Below are 24284 nucleotides of genomic sequence, written 5' to 3'. Positions count from 1 at the left end.
CGCCTTTGCTGTTCGGAGCAAACTTTAATAAATATACAATGTTGCTATTTATACTGTAGTATGGTTAGTTATTATATAAATACAAGATATTCAATAATCAAAATTTTATAGTTAAAAAGGTTTCATTCATTAATATTCATTAAAATCGGTGCTTTGTGCTTTATTTTTCAGTGCTGAGCCTTTCATGGCTTTTACGCCACCAGGGCATGCACATCTGTAAATACTGAAGTTTCTTTTACATAGTTCTTACTTTATTACAAATTATGTACTCATTTAAAATATTTCACAATTATACGAAAAGATTAGCTATTGTGTAAATAATAATTTTAACATATGACAAATTTAATACTTGATTACAAAATTATCATTAATTTACTTTCTCATTTTTAATGTAAATATTTCAAGTTTAATTTATGTATAGTAAGGTAGGTCTTGAAAATGAAACACTTGTATTATTTTGTTTTTGAACGTAATGCTGTGTTCGCGTTATCTGCGAATTAGATTCTTTTCAGTCATCCAGAAATGGGGCTGTTGTCAAGTTATTTAAAACCCAATTTTTTGGGTTTATTAAAATTTTTAAACAGTATGAATTGGTTTATTGTGTTTTTTAGTTTAATTAATCTCTCCATGTGCATTTACGAAGATCAAATAGGAAAATTTGATTGGTAAATATCTATTGTAGGTTATAATGATCGTAAGCTTTTGCTATGAAGATTTATTCTGTGAATAACTGAATAATGTTGTTTCAGGCGTCAAACATATGTCGGACGTATAAAGTTTTCTCAGTTTGATACAGTTTCCACAGCTAAGAAACTTATAGTTGCCACGGAAGAAAACGTATTAGCTGCCCTGCATTTGAAAACTGGTAAGTTAATTAAATTGAATACGTCCGCTTGCCTATGTTTGTTAACTACGTCGATAATATCTGTTTCAATACCGTAAAAATCTTATTGAATATTTATACCTAAGATTTAATTTAAAAAATCCTTATATCAACTTATTCACAAAGTAACATCAACTAAAATTTTTTTTTCGGAAACAAATTTTCTTCTCTCTGTTTAAATTGCTTATGCAAACCTATTGTTATGATAAAAGCTAATAATTTCTCTAAATATAAACACGAATTTTTTTATGATTAAATCAAATTTTTATAGTTATAATTGCTATTATAGTGAAATAATAAGTGATTCATAATAATGTATGACAAGCTAGTTGATTTTTCCTGACATATGTATATATAAATTGATAGACAAACCCACCTTAATTAGTCTAATATTTTAAATGTTTCCAGTGTTGCGACACATAACTTATCTCAAGAGTGTTACTATATTACTAATGGATTAAGGGCTATATTAAATATTGTCTTAGATTTAAAACACTGTATGAAATAATGAATACCAAATTATGTATATTTCAGGACAGGTTGTGTGGCGGCATGTATTTGAAAGTACATCTACAGGCAATATACAGTTGTTGCATGTCAGCGACAAAGTGGTCACTGTTACAGGGTCCAACCCCTACCTTGTTAGAGGATGGGACTCTAGCACAGGTAAGATCATAAGTAATATATATTACCATAACTTAAATAATATGTAGGATGTGTCATGGCATAAAACTTAACAGGTGTGGAACTCTGTTGTGCAAGGGAAAGATGTGGGTGTCATTAGGGGTAAGGGGTGAATTTTTATCGATCAGGCCGATGGCTTCGCATACTGCATTTATTTATTTTATAAGCATTACCAATGTTAACTGTATCACAAAGTGCAAAATGCACATGTACACTATTTTTGTTGATTTGTAAAATTCATTTACTGAGAAATTATACACATTTTGTTTGGAGTTAAACTTTGCCACTGCTTAAAAGAGATGTGGTAAGAAAGGGTAAGTTTAATCAGAAAAATTTTCTTTATTAAATATATAAAGAACTGTTGAAAATAGTATTATTATTACTTTCCTTTTAAATGTGCATTCATAGGTCATGATAGCAACTGTTTTCTTGATAAACCAATATAGATAAGCATCTAGCAATGAGCAGTGGTAGCCCAGTGGTAGGAGACTTCGACTTGCCATTGTAGGTAGAGGGTTCATTTACCAGAATACAATAGTATATAATTCACATTTTGTGCATTAATTATTTAAGATTTCTACTGCTCACAAATAAGTATCCAGGGGCAATAGTGTTCTATGTGTATCGTAATATTACATTAAGGTTGCCAACCTGCTTGCCAACTGTGGCAATTGTGGTATATCCCATATATTTATCATTGGGGTGGCCTATGCCTTGCAATGGGTGTCTAAAGGCTGAAACATTTAAACTGAATATAGATCTTTTTACTTACTAGCTCTTTGCTGCGCACTTTCCAACATTATGATTTTCTCAACCCTTTTAGCTGTCTTCAATTTTGTGAAGTTCCTTGGATTTCCAATAGAAATATTTCAAATTTGAATCTTGTATGTTGTATATTATGCTTTGATGTTTTAGAAATATTGTAATGAGTCTGCCTATGGGTTGAAATATTTTTAAACATAGTTATACATATTTAATGAAAAAAAAATAACATGTGATGTTTATATTTCAGGAATATTGTTATGGGAATGGTCATTAACCCTGCAAGATAATGACCGTGCAGAGTTTTCCGAGTGGTGGGTGCAGCAGGGTCTGTTGGTGCATATGCTGCCAGTATTCAACTCGCATATAGAAGTGACCATGTACAATTTGCTGACAGGAAACAACAGAGGTGCTACATCAAAGTTGCCGGCGCCTTGGATTAATGATGGGTAAGTTTTACATGTTGATTCTGTTTTTATACAAAGGCAAAGTTTGAATTTAATGTTAAGCCAATTGCTACTTTAAATTTGCTAACAAAATATTGATGGTATCAATAGATAAATGTAAAAAATATTAATCTTATAGAAAAATAATTGGTTTTAATTAATCTTTATATCAAGCTATAGGATCTCTCCTACTAGAGGCCTCTAGACTAGTAACACAGCAATGAATATTTTTGCTGTCAGACATTAGTGTGAAAATATATATAAATTCATGCTAATAATGCTTTTCTGCTTACTTATAGTAATTTTTGTGTTCAAGCACTAACATAAAAACATTTAACATCAAATGTTCATTAAAAGCATGCATTCATTTGCCTTTAATGGCCATGTCATGATTTCAGATAACATTTCTATTATAAAGTAACTTCTCAGAGTGTCAATTTATACTTAAATGTCTAATAATTTTGATTTATATATGAAGCCTTTGTAGTAAAATAAATATTGAACTAAATTCATTTCAGGTGCGTTCTAAGCCCTCCATACTACAGCTGTGTGTCTGGCAGCATGGGAGCTCAGCGTTTACTATCATTAGATGTAATGTCAAATGCGGTACAAATCATCAGCAAACCATTATTTGATTACCTCAGCCTGGATGTGTTTGAGGGTACTCTAAGGCCTTTAGATGGAAACAGTGTACTTCCAGGCTTCATCATTGATGATAAGAAGATTGTGATAATTAAGGACAATGATTTTGAAGCTTTAAGTGTTAATATGGGTGATGTGTCAGCAAGTGCAACTATTATTGATGGGTCAAATGGACCAATTTTATTGCAAGCATGGACTGACAATACTCGGGTATGTCGAAATTTAAATAAATTTTATCTTAATGAGCCTATTTGTATAGATGTAAGACACACGGGTTCAATAGCTGGCATGGGTGCATTATATTATGTGATTGGTCTCTACATAAAGCTAATTTGAAGCCTTTACACCTATATCCCTTTCTGTATAAAAGGATAACTGTGAAGTGTGATACATTAATATTTTTACTGAAATGCAATGTTATATAATGTTATATATATGTTAATTAATTTTTATATGTAGTAATCCACAAGTATGTACCATTTATTAATTGACATTAAAAGAGCTTTATGTTCACTCATTTAAAGGTTGTACATATTTAATCAAATACAGTATGGAAATTATTTAACATGAACACTGCTCAAAAAATTAAAACAAGACATTGCACTTAATGGGGTATAATCTATAACTGAAATCAGAAATGTGTGTATTATCACGCCACTCCTCAAGAACCTTAAATTAATGAACAATTATAAGATATCCACTAATCTTCATAGAGCTTTATTAGGAAATTATGATGCATGCAGTCTCTTTAAGAGATTTCTGATCCAAAAGTATGTACAAGTAAATATAGTATATCTCAACACTAAACCATAACTATATCATAGTTCAAAACCACTAACAGTACTAAATATAGTATTTTCTCATATTTTTATCAGTTTGCTATAAAAGTGTGACCAAAAATGTTTGAAATTGTATAACCACCCACATTTATTTATAACTTTATTGTACATCTTATAATGGAATAAAAACGCCACCAGAGTAGTAACTTCTTAGAATCCTATGGATTCACTTTTTGAATGCTGAGTCCGTGACCAGGGCTGACCGTCCTTATAGCAAGTTTAAGAAAGCCTTCTGGGCTCTCTCCCTACTCAAACAAATTTTTAACAAACCTGCCAGTGGTGCCTTGGAAGTTGTTCCAGATACGGATATAACTCCTTCATCAAGTTAAAGAAAACCTCTCTATTATACCTCTTGCTTCTGTCTGCACCATAAACAAATTTAGTATGAATTTACTTCTAGTTATTTAGCTGACATAGTTGTTAAAACGAAAGTAAAATTTATGGTTTTATCGCTTTTTACACTATATCTTAAAGGCAACCTTTGAATTTTTTTAAACATTTGAATTGTATAAGATTTGTATTTTAACACTGCACTCGAGTGGCTTGATGCCATAACTTAAGTGGTGACTGTCGCTTACCGCTTCGCATGCTGCATATGTATGGTTCCTAAACTCTTACAAAGTTTAAAAATTATATGCAGATGTGATTTTCTCATCAAAATTTCTACACAACCACAAACCGAATGCGTTTTTGGTCTTTGGAAGAGTCTAAAAAAGTTCAAGTTTGAAATGGTGGCATAAACTATTTCTTTTTCGTTTTATAAATTCCGAAAATATCTGTTTAAATGTAGAGCTTGATATTCTAATATCTGCTCTGCACAAAATCAATATGTCGAGAAATATAAAGCAACTTATAACTGTAATATTTGTCCTGAAATGCCAGGCATACATTTCAGCAACTGTTTCATAAAATATCATACAAAGCAAAATTACACAGATTAATGTTTAAGAAATGATGTTTGTAAAGATGTCAAGATACTAAATTATAAAAGTGTGTGTGTGTAATTATTTTATATTGGAGATAGTAAATTCGTCAAAAGTGTTCCAAAACATGTCTAGTTGCTGATTGGTCCGCGAGAAAATGTCCTTGTGTGCAAAGGGTTAATACACTTATATAATGCTTATGCATTTGTAAGAATATAAGTCAAGATGCCTTTCATTATATTTAAGTAGTTCACTTCTATTTAAATAAAGCCATTCAAGTGTTTGTCATTTTTATCTGGAATTCAAATATTTCTAACTTACAGATAGCCTTTTTCTTAAAAAAAATCATCCTTATTATTTAAATTTACTATGTTAGATGAAATAAAAAAAAATCAAAGAAAATTACATTCAATATTGCTATGTTATTTTTAGGGTTTCACTCTTGTAGCAAACATGGTCAGCACGGGAAAAGAAGTGTCCGAGATCAAGTGTTCAGATCCCAAACTGCGCATCCCAGAGGTGGAGTTGGGAGCCGTTATGTGTACTAAGGCAACTAAAGAGCATGCCTGTAGGATTGTTGTTCTTGGCGCTGATGATGCCCTACATTTAATGCAGCAAGGAGGTAAGCAATATAAAATGAATGTCGCTATAGCTAAAAGTATCTAAAAGTAGGTTTTTTCCAAAAAAAAAGGGATAAATGTTGTCCATTATTAGGTTTACATAGGAAATTTCACCATGTTGCAATAAAGGGCATAATGTTTGACAAAAATAGTTTTGTGAAAATTTCTACAATTCTTCTTAGGAATAGACAATAATTATAGATAGTAAATATATTACAAAACAAATTTAAGTAAATATTTTTTTCTCTGAGATTCTATTAGACATTTCAATTGTGTAATTAGGATTTAAAAAAAAAAACAAACATTGGAATCTGTGATTCTGAGTTCACCGAGGGTATAAATAATTAAAAGTAAATAGTAATAATTAAAGAAAAATCATAAGGTTGCATAAAAATATGAATTTTAATACTAACTATTCAATAAAAATAATTCTCGCATATTTTAAATTAATTTTCCTGGTCCAGGCACTTCCTGTTATATCACTTAGTTTCACCTGACGTTGATTTATGGGATGATGTATTTAGTTCTAGAATTGTTATTTTTTATTAATTTTTTGTTATTAATGTTCCAGGCCGAGTACTGTGGAGTCGGGAAGAAGCGCTGGCTAATGTGGTCGCGGTCGAGTTTGTGGACCTGCCTGTATCAGAGACAGATGCTGCTATAGAATCGGAGTTTGACCAGAAAGAAGGTATGTTATCATAGTTAAATTATTCCAAATGTCACCGATCAATGTTTAATGTTTGAAATAGGAATTACAAAGATTGAACGATTTACAAAAAAGAAATTTACTAGCAAGTAACGGAAGAGAATTATTCTACCAGTGTTAGTAAAATCAGGTTAAAAATTTATTATTTTGCAAGTATATTTTAAAGCAATATGATTATTGTCTGGAAATATGTTTGATATAATATCTGAAGACATTAAACTGACCACACATTTAGAGGATAGGGTTATCTTTAAGCAATGGACAACAAATGTAAAAAAGCTTCTTGCTAAAAATATTTATTCAGACTAATTTTAATTTATTTATACAACAATAAGTATTAAATATATATTTTATAATCATTTTAAAACCATATAAAATGTCGTCAAAATGTCACTACAGTCTTGTGTTTGTCGAAAAACTATCCGTGTATTAAAAATATATTTATAACAATTTTCGTGACAGATCATGTGCTAAGATAACACTACAATTATATATATTGGGTTCCTGCAGGCAACAAATTGTAATTTTTTAAAAAATAAATACTCATGAGGTGTCAGGTGTTAGTTATATATAATCCTATGTGTTAGTCCATAGATGGCCACTATAAAGCAAATGCCTACCCTTAAGATATCTATGGGGGAATTTGCGATAAAACCTATACTTGTCACACGGGTTGGCGATCGTAGTGTGATATTATGCACACAGAGGACGCTGCTGTCCATACTCTGGAAACTTGTTTGTGGGCAGTGGCATACCAAACAAAGTGTGAATTACATAAGATCGTATTCCGAGAATCAAATCCTGACTTAGATTGCAAGTCTCAGATATTTGTATATCTTTACACAAATTAAAAGTACATAGAAAAACTGACTCAATGTTCCATAGATTAATATTACATATGTGCCAAGCCATCATTATCTGGTGGATTTACCACCCAATAAATAAAATTTAGAGAATTCATAGTGAATGACTAAGTAACAATAATTAATGGAAACATTGTCTTTTACTTTTTAATATATTAAGGTTTATTATAATCTAAGACACGTTGGAATTTTAAATTTCAATTATATATGCATTATACTATTCAGTGTTCAGAAATTGCATTTTTAATATCTTCAACATTTATTTAAAAATCGAAATCCTAACATAATGAACATGATTATAATTTCTAAATTTATTCAATTTAAATTATTTGGATCTTTTCAAAATTAATGATCTCTCTATTGTTTTTTAGCTGCCAAGATGTACAGTAAGTATTTAGTGATTGGAGTTATGTAGAGAAATCTCGCAAGAACCGAGAACCTTCTGTTGTAACCAACCGTTGTATTGTTTGGTTTTCGATTTTTGTCTCTTCTGCACTACAACAAAATTATAATATTCTTTTATAAAATGCTTAATTATTATGGCATGATTATAAAAATTTCTTAAAGTTTGTTCGCTTAACACGTTTCGTGCCGCGCCAATTCTTGAAGATTTTTCATTCAGGCCGCGTGGGGCGTATACGGACCTACTCCTTAAAAATAAAGACAAGTAAAAATAAAACAAAGTCGTTTAAGACGTGTGGTTTACACTTTTTCAATACTGCAAAGCTATAATTAGTGAGAAAAAGTTATAGATTTTAATATGCATTATATACGCGAATACGTGATTTGAAGTTATCTATATTAGACTCTATAAATTCATTTGTTTAAGAATCCTTTGTTTTTCAATGAGAACTGCAAATGGACTAAACAGTAAGTGCAGTGCGGGTCGTATACGCTCCATATGGCATGGATTATATTAATTATGCCTTGAATGATTGCTTTCTTATCCGATAAGTTTTTTTTTTAATTACTTTATAGTTTTGGTCATAGATCTTAAAAAAAAAATCAACTAATATTTTGATGTCTAAAAATGATATCATAATCTACTCGATTCATTTATTGCGCAGAAATATATTTACCTTATTTTTTACATTTTTATTTTTTAGGGTCTAAATGTAGACCAAAAACTATGGCAACCAAATCGATTTGAAGTCTATACTCTGTCATCATCATCAATCTGTCTCATACCAGACTCATAATAATATTTTTTTTACAAATGGTAACTCTTGACGTAAAGAAATAATCATCATAATTATATCAGCTGATAAACGCGCTGCTCGCAACTAGGGATTTCCCTCGACCTTAACTAAGTGTGGATACACCTAGTAGGGGCTCACCCACTTTCCCACGCCGCGTATACAGGCTTGTGGCTCCAACTCAAGAACTGCCCCAACTACCACTTCAAACGAACAATTCAACGAGCTATATCGGTGTCCTTGGTTTTTTGTGTATTTCTTATTTTATATATTATGGATATTCTTTATTTTTACAAATTCGTTTACAGGTTCTATCTGGGCGGCGTTCACCAGACGCCTGCAGAGCCAGTTTCAGCAGCTACAGACGCTGCTGCACAGCATCCAGCAAACTGAACGAGCCGTCGAGAGTTCCAAAAAAGATAATTTGGTCCGGGATTATTTCAACCTGCATAAAGTTATGGTGCTAGTGACTGACGTTGGGAAGGTTTGTATGAACCATTGCTATATCAATATACGAGGGTGAATCAAAAAGTTCTTAGAAGTGCATATATATGAAACCTTTTTGGATCAAGTTTGATATTCAAATTAAAGAGTGTCTATCACACTATATTTATGCAGACTGTCACTTGTTTTTGTCAGTTCGTTCGCATGTAATAAATTTTTTTGTGCAACGAGTTGCTAAAATGTCAAAATTATGGATAAAAGTGAGTTACGTGCGGTGATAAAATATCTCAGTTTGAAAAAAATGTCTACGAAGGAAATTTTTTTGGACATTCAGCAGACATTAGGGGGTGATGCTGTACCCTATTCTACGGTTGCGTACTGGGTGACTGAATTTAAAAGAGGTAGACCAAGCTGTAAAGATGACCCGCGTTCTGGGCGGCCTTCAAGCTCCGTTACAGAAGAAAATGTCAAAAAGGTTGAGGATCTGGTTTTGGAAGACAGAAGAATGACTATAAAACATATAGCTGAGATCCTAAAGATATCTTTTGGTAGCGTTCAATCCATTTTAATTGATTCACTGGGGTTCAAAAAAGTGTCTGCAAGATGGATGCCACGAATGTTAACCGACGAAAACAAAAAGCGACGTTTGGAAATTTCCAAGCGTAATCTCGAAATGTTCCAGCGTGATTCGGATAATTTTTGTCGTCGTCTTGTCACTTGGATGAAACGTGGGTCCACCATTTTGATCCTGAAACTAAAAGACAAAGCATGTCTTGGAAACGACCATCCTCTCCATCCATTAAGAAATTTCGAGTTGCTCCTACCGCTGGCAAAGTTATGGCCTCTGTGTTCTGGGATAGTGAAGGAATACTTTTTATTGATTACATGGCAAAAGGCCAGACGATTACTGGACCCTATTATGCAAATTTTATCCCGAAAGTGCGTGAAGCGATTAAAGAAAAACGTCGTGGAAAACTGTCGTTGGGCGTGTTGTTCCTTCAAGATAACGCTCCTGCTCATCGATCGGAAGTTACGCTCAACGCAATCCTCTGTGCTGGCTTCAATCTCCTTGACCACCCACCATATTCTCCAGACTTAGCCCCAAGTGATTTTCACTTATTTCCAAAATTAAAAGAGGAAATTCGTGGAACAAAATTTTACGATAATGACGCGGTTATAGCTGCCGTAGAGGACTTTTTCGAGAGTCAAGAAAATATTTTTTTTTCACAAGGAATAAGGAAGTTAGAAACGCGTTATTCTAAATGCATTGCATTGGAGGGAGATTATGTAGAAAAATAAAATATTATTATTTAAATCTTTGCATTTTTTAATATTGATTCCAAGAATTTTTTGATTCACCCTCGTAATAGACTATGTAGACATATCGAAGGACAGTTATTCGAACAGATATAAGAATTAAAAAATATCCAGGGGCTAGGTCTATTTTTACTAATTAATGCTTATGTAATTTAAAGTTTTTAACATACTTTGGTCTTATGTTTGTTTTTAAAATGTCTGTCTAACATAGATCGTATATTTCATAGGTGTAACCTTTGGTTAATACCTGAGAGAATTATTAAAACAAGACAAAAGAGTCAATATAATATATGCACTACGCTCATGTAGTAAATAATGACCGTTGTATATTCCTCCCTAAGATATTTTATGTATCAGCGGAAATATTACTGCTATAATGTAAATAATTAACATTGTTTCTACGGGTAAATAATCAAGCAAGAAATTGTAAATTAGTGCTGCTCTAAATTTATGCATATACAAACTTATCTTTGGAAATTTTAGAACTCTGAGATATATAGGCATTGTCTGTGATACCTTCCTTCATGGTTCGATACCTAAGTTATTTTTACACCAAGTGTAGATCCGTCGTGAATTGAATACAATGAGCTACAACCAAGGTGGTTTTATTAACCTAGTCACTTAGCAAACTCCGTAATGATTTATTTTTAATTTCATTCCAGATTATAGGCATGGACAATTTATCTGGGGAGATATTGTGGCAGCGGTACGAGCCGACCCTGGACACGGAGTCTGTGGTGGTGTTCACCAGGAGAACGGCCAGACATCCGCCGTACGACGCGTACTTAACTGTAGTAGGAAAACATGAGGTATGTGAAATTATTCCATCAAGGATATCAACTATATAGGGTGATTGGTTACAGGTGTTAATATATAGCTCATTTGTCAGCTAAATTCATAAAAGCAGTTTATAACCAAATCACCCATTATTTATTTTGGAACCCGGCAAGCCTGTAACTTCTGACAATACTAAGTCTGCAAGGACAAATAGTAAACAAGAGTACATTTTAATATATAATTATCTGAATTTTTATGTTAGTCAATATTTTGAAAACGTTACGTTACGTTAGCGACACGACACGAGACACCTGAATTAGCACTAACCTCAAGTACCGGAAAGTTCCAGGATAAACACTTTCATTGCCTTGCAACCACCATATTTTATATTGGAGTTTGAGAAAGCAGTTTAAACAGATCCATATTCTATTTACAGTGGTCTTACAATATATTTATGATAATAGTACTGCTAGAAGTTTTAATTTTGAAAAATGAATTTTAATTGTATCATAAGTGAATTTGTAAATAAAAATGTAAAAAAAAATTATTAAAGATAGTCATAGTTTCTTCTTTAAATGAATATAAGTTCATTTCAGGAATCTGAGAATTCAAAAAATTAACTGCTGTAGTTAATTGTTAAAATAATCGTGTTTCAGGAAACTGGTAATGGACTAATCATAAGTCTCAACCCCATAACGGGCGAGCTAGTGGGAGAACGTGTGCTACAACTTGACGCCAGGATCCTGCAGTGCACTGTACTGCACCAAGCAGACCCGGAAAAGCTGCACGGCCTTGTGGTGCTATACGAAGATGAAAGCATACAGGTACTTCTACCATATCTATTAAAATGGATACCCAAGTAATTTCGTTCTGGAGCAGTGGTAGCTTAGTGGTAAAGGACTGGGACTTGTAATCGCAGGTCGGGGGTTCGATTCCCAGGATACAATTTTAAAAAATACAAGCTTTGTACATTAATTATATAGGATTTTTTTGCAAGCAATCTGGTCAAAGTAACTAAGGACTCTTTAGTAGTGTATTTTAAGGAGCATGGTATTAAAGGTAAGGTAAGGTTGAGAATGTTTGTATTGGTGCATCTTGATGTTTATGATATGCATAAAAAATAATCTGATATTGTTTCTTATGATCTAAAGGTAGGTGTAGGTGTAGGCAGGTGAATGTCCAGTAGTCTCATTGTACAGAACCAAAATAGATTATTAATCTTGCAGGTGTTCCCGACGTCGTCGGAGCCGTTAGTAGAGGATATGTACATGTATGTTGCAGACAGCCAGACAGCGAGGGTACAGGGATATGCGCTGAAGTATAATGGAAAAGTAAGTAAATTTAAACAATTTTTTATAGAAAAAGGCAATGAACTTTGGTAACTCTTGTAACTTACTTGTTTGATCTGCTAAGAGGCGCAAAGCGCTGCTTTGTTTTGTCTTGAAAACCGCGACACGATTTTGCGCAGATTTTTATCTTTTTTGACCTAGATGTGAACAAAACAACAATCGCCGTAATCATTTTTATCGGGTTTTTAAATGTTTTCAATCTACGAGTACTACACCTTATAATTTACTGGCTAAAAATGGCGAAAATAGGCAGTAATCATTTTTTCTATAAAAAACAAGAGTAAAAAAATTGTTCAATTTCATACTTTTCTCCATTTCGGCATGTTAAGAATATATACAATTATGTTCTATTATTATGTTCTCACTATACAAGGGTAAGAAAACTTAATCACTTGAATATCTTTTGTGTTTCCCAAACTATTTTGTGTAATTCCCACTTAAGGCTTTTTACAATCATTACGCCCTTTTATATAACTATAAATCGAAAAGGCTAAAACGTGTCGAGTTTAGTTTCGAATTATCCTCTTAACAATTAAATTGCCGTCTCGCGGGGCGTGGGCCTTACTATATGAATATTTAATTAAGAGGCATGTTTATCTGAATGAGTTATGTTATACTAATGAAGTATTTCGTTTGTCAGTCTGCGTGGGCGCAGAAGATCTGGTCGATGAACTTGGGCGGATCGGATGCGGCGGGGCACCGTATCGTGCGCACTGCGGCGCGCGCCCGCCTCGAGCGCACGCACTCGCCCGGCCGCGTGCTTCCCGACCGCAGCGTGCTCTACAAGTACAACAACCCCAACCTCGTGCTCTTTATCACCGAGGGACCCGACCCCCTCCATAAAGGTACCCCCAGGATCTTTTATCCCTAAACCATACCGTTTCATATCCACAGAAGAAAAACTGAATGCCTTTATTATTCTCTATTTCTTACTTATGTCTAACACTGCCTTTCTACTTAACTCCAAACTTGACATTACTTATTTAATGGAATCAGGCGTTACCTCGCGGAAGTCCATCCTAAGTAAGAAAAGGACCAATATTTAGCCACTTCCGCACATGCAGTGGTAGTCGTGCAATAAAATGCACCGCCCGCCAGCCAGCTGATAAATGCGTATGCGGCAAACGATGCAAATCACACAACCGCCACCACCAAATTACTCAACACGTGTTTCACCCCTCCACGGGGCTTCTTCAGGAGTTATGTTACACCGATTAGTGCCAAACACAGAGACCTCTGTGTTTGGCACTAATCTACCACTGCATGTGCGGAAGTGGCTAAATATTGGTCCTTTTCTTACTTGACATTACTTGACTCAAACCATGATAAAAATTTATGGTAGTCATCATCTTTTACTACTCTGACCTTTGCACAAATCACTTCATACTTCTTATCTTATCCAAAGCATTTTGTTTTGAAATAAATTTCCCCTCGTAATTAGAGGGTCAGTAAATCGATATATGTTTAAAAAGAAGGTTCAGTACCTGTTGGCGAAACAATCGTTATGACTATCTAATAACCAATTATATAGCCTGTGTATATATGACAAGTATACACTTTACGTATATTAAATTCTCCTATTAAGGTACGTGATCATAAGTAATTATAATGAGTACAGTATTTACATATATGGTATATGTTGTATAACAAATTAACTTTTATATAACATTAGGAAAACTACCCACTAGTTATATCATTACCACCTTGGATTGAATAATAGACAATACATAAAGGCATTGAGTCAGCCATTACCAAGATTGTAAAAAGGGTGAATAAATATATATAAATATAAATAAATGACAAGTAGCTCAACGAGCTATGAAGAGTTCATCTCGAAACTAACCAACATAGTTTAATAGATTGGTAATTTTAAATAGCAGTGGGGAGGCCATGGCGGCCAGAACCGATTTCCAACGTTAAGGTTTTGGAGTGTAGACCACGAGTCAGCAAGTGCAATGTAGTATTTCCTCTACCCACGATATGTACAGACCCTGATAAGGTCGTCAATTAAAACTTATAAGAGGCGTAGTTTCGGCAGCAATAGATGTACTAAATATTTTATGAAACCCTTTAACATTTGAATAATGAAAAATATTTTTGTTATTCATTTTTATTGATTTATTAAAATTATATCATTATTTTAAAAAAAAGATTTTATATAAATAACTATAATTTTTTGGTGGGATATACTTTTTTTTGTGACCTAATATTTATAAGGGAAGCCACAGAATGTGACTTGCTGTGACAATGTTATACAGAGGATTTTAGAAATGTGAAATTTAAAATGTTGGATTGGTTGGTTCAGTACAGTGTGTAGACAACCTTAGTTTGTTATTAACCTTTTTAGTGCCATGAGGACCGCCGGCTACCTTACGATACCCAACAATAGGTGCCGTGAGGGCCGCCGGCTACCTCACAATTTTTCATCTGTACATCTAAGGAATATTATTTTTTTCCGACCCTCCGGTAATTATTAGCTTCATTAGGCACCTAGCAACTGGATCACGGGATGGTATACGATTTGCAGCATGTTTTAGAAGCGGTTACCATGGGTGTCAACGAGACCGCGGGCGGCCTCACTTTTTAAATAAAATTTACATTAGAATATGTATAGAGAAACCTTTCTTTGTATTGAATTCACAATTTATTCATATTTCAAAGCTGGCTTTGAAAACCTATCGTGTTTTCTGTGTTACAAAAACGTGACCGAGTACTCTGTTGCCTTTACGTGCCATGAAGGTCGCCGGCGGTCTCAGTACATAATGATATACATAATGTGTTATGTTCATTCATAGAATGTAAAGATCCCAAATTTTCACACAAGGAAAGTCTACACTTGATATTTCCATTTGGCACCTGGGGAAGTCATGGCCAAAACAGCTTGGCAGTTAGAAGGTTAATGTCCTTGTTGTTCAGACGTGGTGCGAGCCGTGGCGGTGGACGTGGCGTCGGGAACGGTGGCAGCCGCCGCGATGCACCGGCGCGCGCGGGCCCTACCGCTCGCCGTGCACGCGGATCACTTCATCGCATACCTGTACCGAAGCGACAAGCACCGTCGCGTTGAAATCGGTAACTACCTCTAACCACCTATATTAAAATAACGATCTACCTACTAAAAATCAAAATAATGACTGTAGACCATGACAGTAATAAGACGATAAATTGAAAACTGAGTTTGTACCTGACATATATATCAAAATTGTCACTGGTCTTAGACAGCAGAAGCCGTAGAATGAAATCAAATATTATATAACTATCACTAAAATAACAAACTATCTAAGATATTGAAAAATATAGCCCATTTATGATTTTTAGAGTTTAATGTTTCACAGAAATGGAGATCAAAGTAAAAAGAACGAAATTGCTTTTAAGTATGCGTACGCGCATCAGTTACAGCTCAACCGTCACACGCAATCATGTCTGGTAATAAATCGTTCTTAATCAGAACGCCAAATGACATGGTCACCTGTTGAAGGCATATTTTTGAATGTAACAATTATGTGTATTTGTTACCATGGTTAGGTCTTATGGAACTTTATAGCATTTTAAATAAGGGTTGGATTGATGTTGCAGCGACCATGGAGCTGTACGAGGGTAAGGAGCGTTGGACGGCTCCGGGTGCTGCGTTCAGCTCGTTTGCGTCGGAGCGCGCGCCGGCGGTGGAGCGTCAGGCCTACATCGTGCCGGCAACTACCACCGCCGCCGCCGTCACCCTCACCGAGCGCTCGCTCACCGACCGACACGTGCTATGTACGTCATTCCTCTCTCTCTCTCCTCACGCCTCTCACTCAGCTGATCAAACGCTTCTAAAAATGAACCCACACCATACGAAGTTCTCTGCTATTCTCAGTCACTTTAAGGCTACTTCAGAAAGAAGACCTGCAAAATTGTACGCACTTTTGAATCCTTGATATTTTAACATCATAGGCAGTAATTTATCACCGTCTCAGAATGGTGATCTGCTAATAAGAGCCGACCAGAAACCCAACTGTTGCTCTTTTGATGTCAAAATGAATAAGTCAAACAATCAAAATTCCACACATTTCGATCAACTAATAGCTCTTGAATGCTATAATAAGATTTATATAATAATATACTTTTAGTTATAGATTAAAAACTAAGATATTTTAAGGAACTTCATAATGAATGCGTACGTTCAGATCGAAGAAAGATTTTTAAACTTTTTAACAAAGCTTAGATGTTACTGGTTTATTTTTATATCTTATATGTGCCATTTTTTATAACAGATTTTAAATTTTAGCCCATAAATATTTTATTAAATATTTATTGTAAAGTGACAGTCGGAGTACCTTTAAAATAGTCCATACAGTTTATTTTTGTAACCTACATATATCATAAAATCGGGAACTCACTTACATATGAAGAGTGTATATGCGCATTCTTCTCTTTAAGCTTTAACTTTGTCATTTAACCTTTTTTTCTAAGTCTAAGGACTTCCTTTGGGAACCTTATCTCGAGCCGTCACATTATTTTTTTAAGTCTCTTTTTGTATCACTTCATGAAAAAGATTGGGTAAATAGGCCCCCAAAAGAGGTCTCCAGCCTAAAATGCCACTCGAACTGAGTTTAGAATTAATTCGAATATTTCCAAGTGGTCCGGACCTTGACTTCATTGGTTGTTGCAGAATGTCATTATAACTTCTAAGATTGTCATTTTTACCACTCCACACAGCACTATGTAATATGAATTAATGCAAGTTTTGATGTATATGTTAAGGTTTGATGAACTTATAGTTCACTTGCCGTCAATTATGATGGGGTACAAACTTAAAAAAAATCAATGATTTCAGGAATTATAAGTAACTTAATGATAATATAATAAGAAAAAGCATTTTCAAAATTCGGATTGTTACTTATATAAATAATTATTACTCACTATCTACCTCTGCAGACTGGTATTGTCAAAAGTAATATATCCATTGCATAAGAAAAAATAAATATATTTTGAGTTATAACTTTATATATTGTGATTAAAAATAGATGTAAAATGTTTTTGCTTACAAATGGGCTATACATTCACTCCTTTTTTTGTCACGCCTTCTTACCTGTACCGTTAATTGGAAACCGAAACTTTATAATATAGGGTTAATAAATTTTCAATTTGATTTACTTTTACATTTTTACCTTAGTCTATTCTAATTGCTTATTACTAAGTTTAAATTTTTACGTTTGTCTTCTCTATGCCTGCTTTCCACACTGTTGTGTCTACTTTACCATATACTTTAAATTTAATTATCTTTATACAATACTATCGATTTTTTCCATTTATACCCAAAATAAATGGCATTTAGCGCACTGTAATATCTATTTTTCTTAATAATTTCTATATATTTTTTTAAAATTCCTTATTATTCTATGATTTATTGTACCCAACATATTAGTATTGTATCAACACTTGTTCATTCTTCCTATTTCCTGTCAATGCTCTTGTGCAATATGCTACCGTTCCTTTCCAGTGACTCGCGTACTATTTTTTCAATGAGGGCGAGGAGATGAGGCCTAATCCCTTTGTCAGAGAGAACCTCCGGAATACATTCATCCCTATAAAGCATCAAATATAACCATGTATAATTATTAAAAGCTGCAGTGTGTTTAAATGTTGTTTTTGGTTGTTGTTTAGTGGCGCTGTCGACGGGCGCGGTGGTGGAGGTGCCGTGGGCGCACCTGGAGCCGCGGCGCTCGGGTGTGGGCGTGGCGGAGGAGGGACAGTTGCCTTACGCACCCGAGCTGCCGCTGCCAGCCGACGCGGTGCTCAACTACAACCGCACGCTGCACCGCGTGCGCGCGCTGCACACGCACCCCGCCGGCATCGAGTCCACCAGCCTCGTGCTCGCCACGGGCCTCGGTCAGTCCACCACTACATACTGTCAACCAATAGAAGCACTAAGCAATAGGTCCCTTAAAAATCGCCAAAATCTTGATTTTTAAACTGCCCGCATCTAGCGACTCACTAATTTGCAAAAGGACTATAATTAACTTAACGAAAGAAACAAATCATTTCGATAGAATTAAACAATATTAACAATGACATGAAAACATTGGAAAAATCTATCATCATCATTGTTTCAGCAGTAGGATGTCCACTACTGGACATAGGCCTCCTCCATAGATTTCCAATTACGTCAACCAACGAGTGTCACTAGTTTATGATTATAAATATATGCTTTTAGAAGGGCAAAAAAGATTAAGGTATACTGGTCATATTTCCTTAGATCTGCGTTTGGATTTTTATAAGACTTACATCGTTGAATATTTTGTATGACAGACTTGTTCTACACGCGAGTGGCGCCCTCTAAGACGTTCGACCTCCTCAAAGATGACTTCGACTATCACTTGATCAGCATCGTCCTGGTGGCGCTGGTCGTCGCCTCGTACAGCACCAAGTACTTCGCGTCGCGCAAGATGCTCAAGATGGCGTGGAAGTGATGCTAGCGACCCCGCGCCGGGGCACTTCGGACCGTATCGCGTAGACGTTGAGTTCAAATTCAATCGGCTTACGCCGCTCCTAGCTTTGTAAGTGGTTAGTGTGAAATAGCTGTATATGTGTGCGATTCTGAACACGATAATGTATTTATAGTGAAATTTGTGGGTTTGCATTATTGTGAGTGATGGGTTACATGAAACGGTAATGTTTGTAACGGTTATAGATTCACAAAGAGCTAGTCGAGAGGTCGGCAACCTTTTAAGATTTAAGAGTCTAAAATAACATTTTCCATGATAAAACTTTTTAAAGAGTAACAATTTTTTTACCAATAACAAATAATAGTTGCATAAATAAATATCCTTTATTATGTAGTGTTTTTTATATTATGTAGGCGACTTACCACTAATTTATTAATCAAAAAGCCTTTTACTAAGAAAACACGTCTGCATTTTACTACTACTTTTATTGGCAACCTATTGGCATCTGTCATAAAAGAGCGCCAGAAAGTTAAAAAAAAAAATTAAGCAAAGGTAAAATAATATTCAGCCACATCCCATACACATTGGTATTAGATAATCACACATTATTTAATAAAAAAAATATTTAAACCTTAACTAACAACTGTGGTTTTGGAAAGTTTTCATTTCAGGTTTTGAAATGATTTCACTAATAACTTTTATTATATATAATTTAGAACACTTAATAATGTAAACCAAAGAAAATTTTAAATATTAGCAGTATTTGCGTTAGGAGCTAAAGAGCCACAGGTTGTCGACCCCTGTGCTAGTTTGCAGGGACCCATGTCCCGAGCATGGTTGTTTGAACAGATGCCCAAATAAATTGAAACACCACCAAACAAGCTACGGGCAAACGATCGAGTGTGATTGCACCTTAAATGCCTTCAATACAAATGTTGTATATAAATTAAAGAGCAATAAAATAAACACCAATAGGCTTTTCAATATAACTTTTTTATACTTTTGCACATACGGACGTGTAAATAGATATACATAGGCCACTGTTCTTAATGTACTTTGTTATACTGTTACTATATTTTGATATGTTTGACCAGAGGTTCTCAACCTTTTTTTCCTTCATGGACCACTTACCAATGCCTGGTTTCGGTGGACCCTCTATAGCTACATTTCTGTCATATTCCTAAAACTTCACAAAAAATAAATGATTGGTAAAGCAATAATAAAAAATCCAAATTATGTCAACTTTCTATACTTTTATGGAAGTATCAAATTATGATTGTTTTCAATACTTACTTTTAAATATGTACTCATTATAACATAAAATAAAAAAATATATAAAATGAATATAAACATATACTGAATAAGCAAGTTTTTACAAGTGGCTGAGCTTCTTAAAATATCTGCATAGTGATAGGTGAAGCAAACATTTTATTTTATTATCAAAAGCAGATCAATATTCGTAGACGAACTTACCAATTGTAAACTACCATTTTTTTGTCACGATAACGTAAGCACCCGTCGAGTATACTGTAGACCCTATCTTTGAGATTTAAGGCTCTAGATCAAACAAACAACTTTTTTTCTATAGACCCCTTTACCAAAATGTACTCTTAGTCTTCAAACCTCCATAGCCAAATTACTCTATTAATCAGATTTCACAAGAACTCTTGAGGGTCCATCTGGACTACTTTGTGAACCAAGGTGTTGGACAGTTTGGTCGAAGATCAACATTAAAGTCATATTGATTTGCTTGGACTGAACTAATGAAACGGAATATACTATACTTTGGTTAGCAAAGGCATTTTTCAATTAGGATCAACATATAGGACAAGTCATTTCTGCTTTGCATTGTGTTAAAGTTTTATTTGTAAAGACAATTTTAGCAATTCATTTAAGTATTATAACTAATAATATAACATCTCTAGGAGTGTTTACATTAGATCTTGTTATAAATTACAATTTTTTAATAGCTTCTCCGCTACGAATCAGTAGTCCATGGATACAATTGTGTTACTTAGTTGTCTATGTGCTAATTGATGCTAATGACATGTTTCATCTTACATATGTTTGTGGTTGTTTTGGATTATTAATTTCAAAATCTAATGAAACCAGGCATTATAATAAACAGAGCTATATCACTTGCTAAGTGACCTTTCAGCTTGAAATAATAAAAAAGAATGATTTTTTTGTCATATTTTTGTTGTTTCAATATTAAGTAGAAGTTAGAATAATTTGAAGCCTTATTTATTTTCAAGTTCATAAAGTGCCTACTAGAACGCTTTCGTTATATGTTATTGTATTGAATAGTAACAACTGACAGTTATTAATATATAAATATAGATTTAGTAATGTGTGCTTTATTGCCTACGCAATACGGTTCGAACTCGCATGGAACGGATTATATGTAATTTATATATTTATATAGAGTTGCGGTGGTGAATAGTGTGTGTTTAAGATGGTAATAAGTATATATGGGAATGGTAGACACTTCTAGGCCGTCTGAAGTGAAAGTTAAGTGATGTACTTGACGGATTTCATTTTCAATTTGCTATTTATTAATATAAGAGGTAATAGTTAAGATACAGTTACCACGTGAATGAAGTGAAGTTTATAGAGGATGATACGAGGTTTGGGATCCAAACGTGTTTTAAGGTCATAAAAATCGAAATATATATATATCAGTAATTGTAACGGTTTTGGCAGTATCACTTCTCATGCTTAATGGAAAACTGATTTAAAGAAAAACTTCTGTTAATACAGTCCAAAATAATATTTTCAAATATATTAATGATTAAGTAATAATAAGTATCAATTGAAAGAAAACCACAGAGTGCAATGTATAATGTATACAGTCTAAAACACTCAACGAGTCATGCTTGGAATATCTCTATGAAATTGATACAAGAATGATGAGATGCATATTCAAACGAAATTAACTGATGCTTGCTGGGACTTAAAGGTTCTGAAGACCACAGATCAGCACCAGAATAGGAAGTCAACCCAAAACGGGGTCGGACCACCATGTTGAACTTGAAAACACTAGACAGAGGCTGTTTCCAAATGTTTCTATTGGAAATCTATGGGATGAAGCCTGTGTCCAGCTGTGGACATCCGGCTGAAATGATTTGTATTTTTTTAGTTAAGTCAGTATTCCATTGATCATGAGACTTGTTTAATACATCTCCCGTTTTGTGATTTTTTTGGCAGAAATTTTTTCCAAATTATTTTGTATTATAAAATCCGTAGTCGTTTGATATTCTTTTCTTATAATCAGAATTCTTGGAATGATTTTATTCTATTTAATATAAGTTGTATAATTTAAACAAACTTCAATATAATATGTTACGCAAATGATAGATTAAATACTTAACTGTAAGGTGTACACGATTTTTAATTGCGAATGGTGAAGAAGTGGATGGTCGTTGACGACCATCTTATGTCGTCCGACCGACGGTCACCAGCCGTGGCTAGAGCAATTTATTATACGTGTTTTGAAGGCGGTGGGGTTACATATTTATTTACATTGGAACATGACCATTCCATGATTCATTTTGTAGCCGAATTATAGCAAATGTGTAAGATTTTTTTGGTACACTTTCATTACATATCTAACGGAAATTGTGTACAAAATTTTACTGATGTAATTGTTGAATTTTAATTTGTTAATATTTTCAGTAAAATCACATCCATGACTCATTTTCATTATAATCATGTCCATAGCTGTGCTACATATAATACGTGATGTCCCATATATCAACGTCAATTCGAAATCAAGTAATAGGGCGACATATATACAGATGTAACGACGTTGGTCGCGGGTTCAATTCCCGGGTTCAATTGCCACTACTCTTAAATCATAATATCACAGTGCCATTGCCAATCTGACTAATAAGCGCGGCCATTATGCTATATCTTGCTAAAGATATCATTGGGAGATAAGCCTTGCTGTGGGTGTCTATGGTTTTGTTTTCATTTTTGGGACAGGGATATAAACCTTCCTATGTCCTGTTTTCTATCATTCTCACAGCATTCACCCATATTACATTCACGCACCGTCTCCCATCCCTCGTCATATTGTTCGTTACACGGTTTTATTATGCTTATTTACATAACACCACTCTGCAACAAAACCCCAAAAAATGTGTGGCGTCTCTCTTCTACCAAAAGGGAAGCAATGCTCCTACCCATTTTTACTTCACAGGCCACTCTAAGCTCTCCATATACAGGACAGCAAGTAATTGCGTGCACCACGGTCTGGTTGTTCCCTGGGTCATAGATGCACGAGCGACTCCCTTTGAGCTTAAACCTATAGAGGTACTCTGAGAATCACCCATGACATTTGGGTCAGATACGTTTCCAGCTCCACTGTACTGAAGAACAACCTTTTTGAAGCCATTTCACCTTCAACATACCACCTATTCCATTCACCAAGCGTGTCTAACCTCAACTATCGCTTGATGAACGAAACGGGGCACTCCTCGTATTCCGATCTTCTTTTAATCTTTAGGGCCGCGTCCTTGGCTAGCTGATCCGCCTTCTCATTGCCGTCCAACCCCGCATGCGCTATCATCCAACGCAATCTTATATCCTTCTTTTTCTCTCTCGCTTTCACAATATTCTCCTTCACTCTCAACGCTAGGGGATGGAGGGTGTCAGGTCTTGTGACGGTTTGGAGGGTGGAGCACGAGTCGCTCATCAGAGCAATGGACTGAGCCGATCCGCTGGCCGCGTACCCACTCCCTTCTGCTTATGCCAGCAGCTTTGCCTGGTATTCAGTGCAGAAGTTGCACAACTTGAATTTTTTTCAATACGGCGCCCTGCATAACGCAGATGGCCGCACCCGCCTTATCATCTATGCGGCTGCTGTCTGTAAATCACAAGATCAGCTATATCATCTGTACATGAACAAGAACCTCGTTGACTTTATTTGAGATTTTCTGAGTCTTCTGCCTGAAGAATGCCAGCACGATGTCATCTGCAACGCCTGGCACTGTGTTCCGCTCTTTACCACCTCCAAGAGAGGACTAATGACGAAGGTCCAGAAGGTTGGACTCACCTATGGATCCATGTACGCACCCCTTGGTAGTCGCTCTGGTCCCGGTTTGCCCCCGCGCGCCGTATGGACGCTTTGCGGTCGTTAAAATAGCTGTCAACAAGACGCTGCAGTATCGCGGGGCAGTGAGTTTTTGCCATTCTGCACCTTATAGCAGGCCACCAGGCGTTATCGAAGGCTCCATCTATGTCCAATGATACCAGCACCACGACCTCACTCTCTTTCAACAGAGTCCAGAGGTCCTGTATCAGATCACAGAGACTCTTCAGTAGTCCTCTGCGGCTTAAAGCCGTACTCTGGTGTCTACTGAAGGCGTGGTACACTACCACCGGATACTACGGACCATCAACTTCTCCAG

General features: G+C 35.0%; 1 protein-coding gene across 1 annotated transcript; it reads left to right on the top strand.

Moving 5' to 3' along the window:
- The first annotated feature begins 522 nt into the window (after window positions 1–522).
- Window positions 523–22567, top strand: EMC1 (ER membrane protein complex subunit 1). Its single transcript, XM_068766437.1, has 16 exons — window positions 523–665; window positions 750–865; window positions 1418–1549; window positions 2580–2778; window positions 3294–3627; window positions 5612–5801; window positions 6371–6487; window positions 8873–9048; window positions 10988–11134; window positions 11759–11926; window positions 12329–12433; window positions 13092–13296; window positions 15368–15520; window positions 16025–16201; window positions 18092–18316; window positions 18737–22567. The coding sequence occupies exons 1-16, from the start codon at window positions 523–525 to the stop codon at window positions 18895–18897; spliced, it is 2748 nt and encodes a 915-aa protein (XP_068622538.1). The 3' UTR covers window positions 18898–22567.
- Window positions 22568–24284: the final 1717 nt, after the last annotated feature.

The sequence above is a fragment of the Battus philenor genome, unplaced genomic scaffold (genome assembly GCF_028537555.1).
Source record: "Battus philenor isolate CCGP_79_NKW_IND1 unplaced genomic scaffold, ilBatPhil1.0.hap1 SCAF_10, whole genome shotgun sequence".
In the NCBI taxonomy this organism is placed as follows: domain Eukaryota; kingdom Metazoa; phylum Arthropoda; class Insecta; order Lepidoptera; family Papilionidae; genus Battus; species Battus philenor.
This window is presented reverse-complemented; position numbering and strand designations above follow the sequence as displayed.

Coding starts and splice junctions, on each gene's coding strand:
- EMC1 (XM_068766437.1), top strand. CDS start 523: ATGGGGCTGTTGTCAAGTTATTTAAAACCCAATTTTTTGGGTTTATTA. Junction 9,049..10,987: donor TAGTGACTGACGTTGGGAAG/GTTTGTATGAAC, acceptor ATTTCATTCCAG/ATTATAGGCATGGACAATTT. Junction 11,927..12,328: donor ACGAAGATGAAAGCATACAG/GTACTTCTACCA, acceptor TTAATCTTGCAG/GTGTTCCCGACGTCGTCGGA.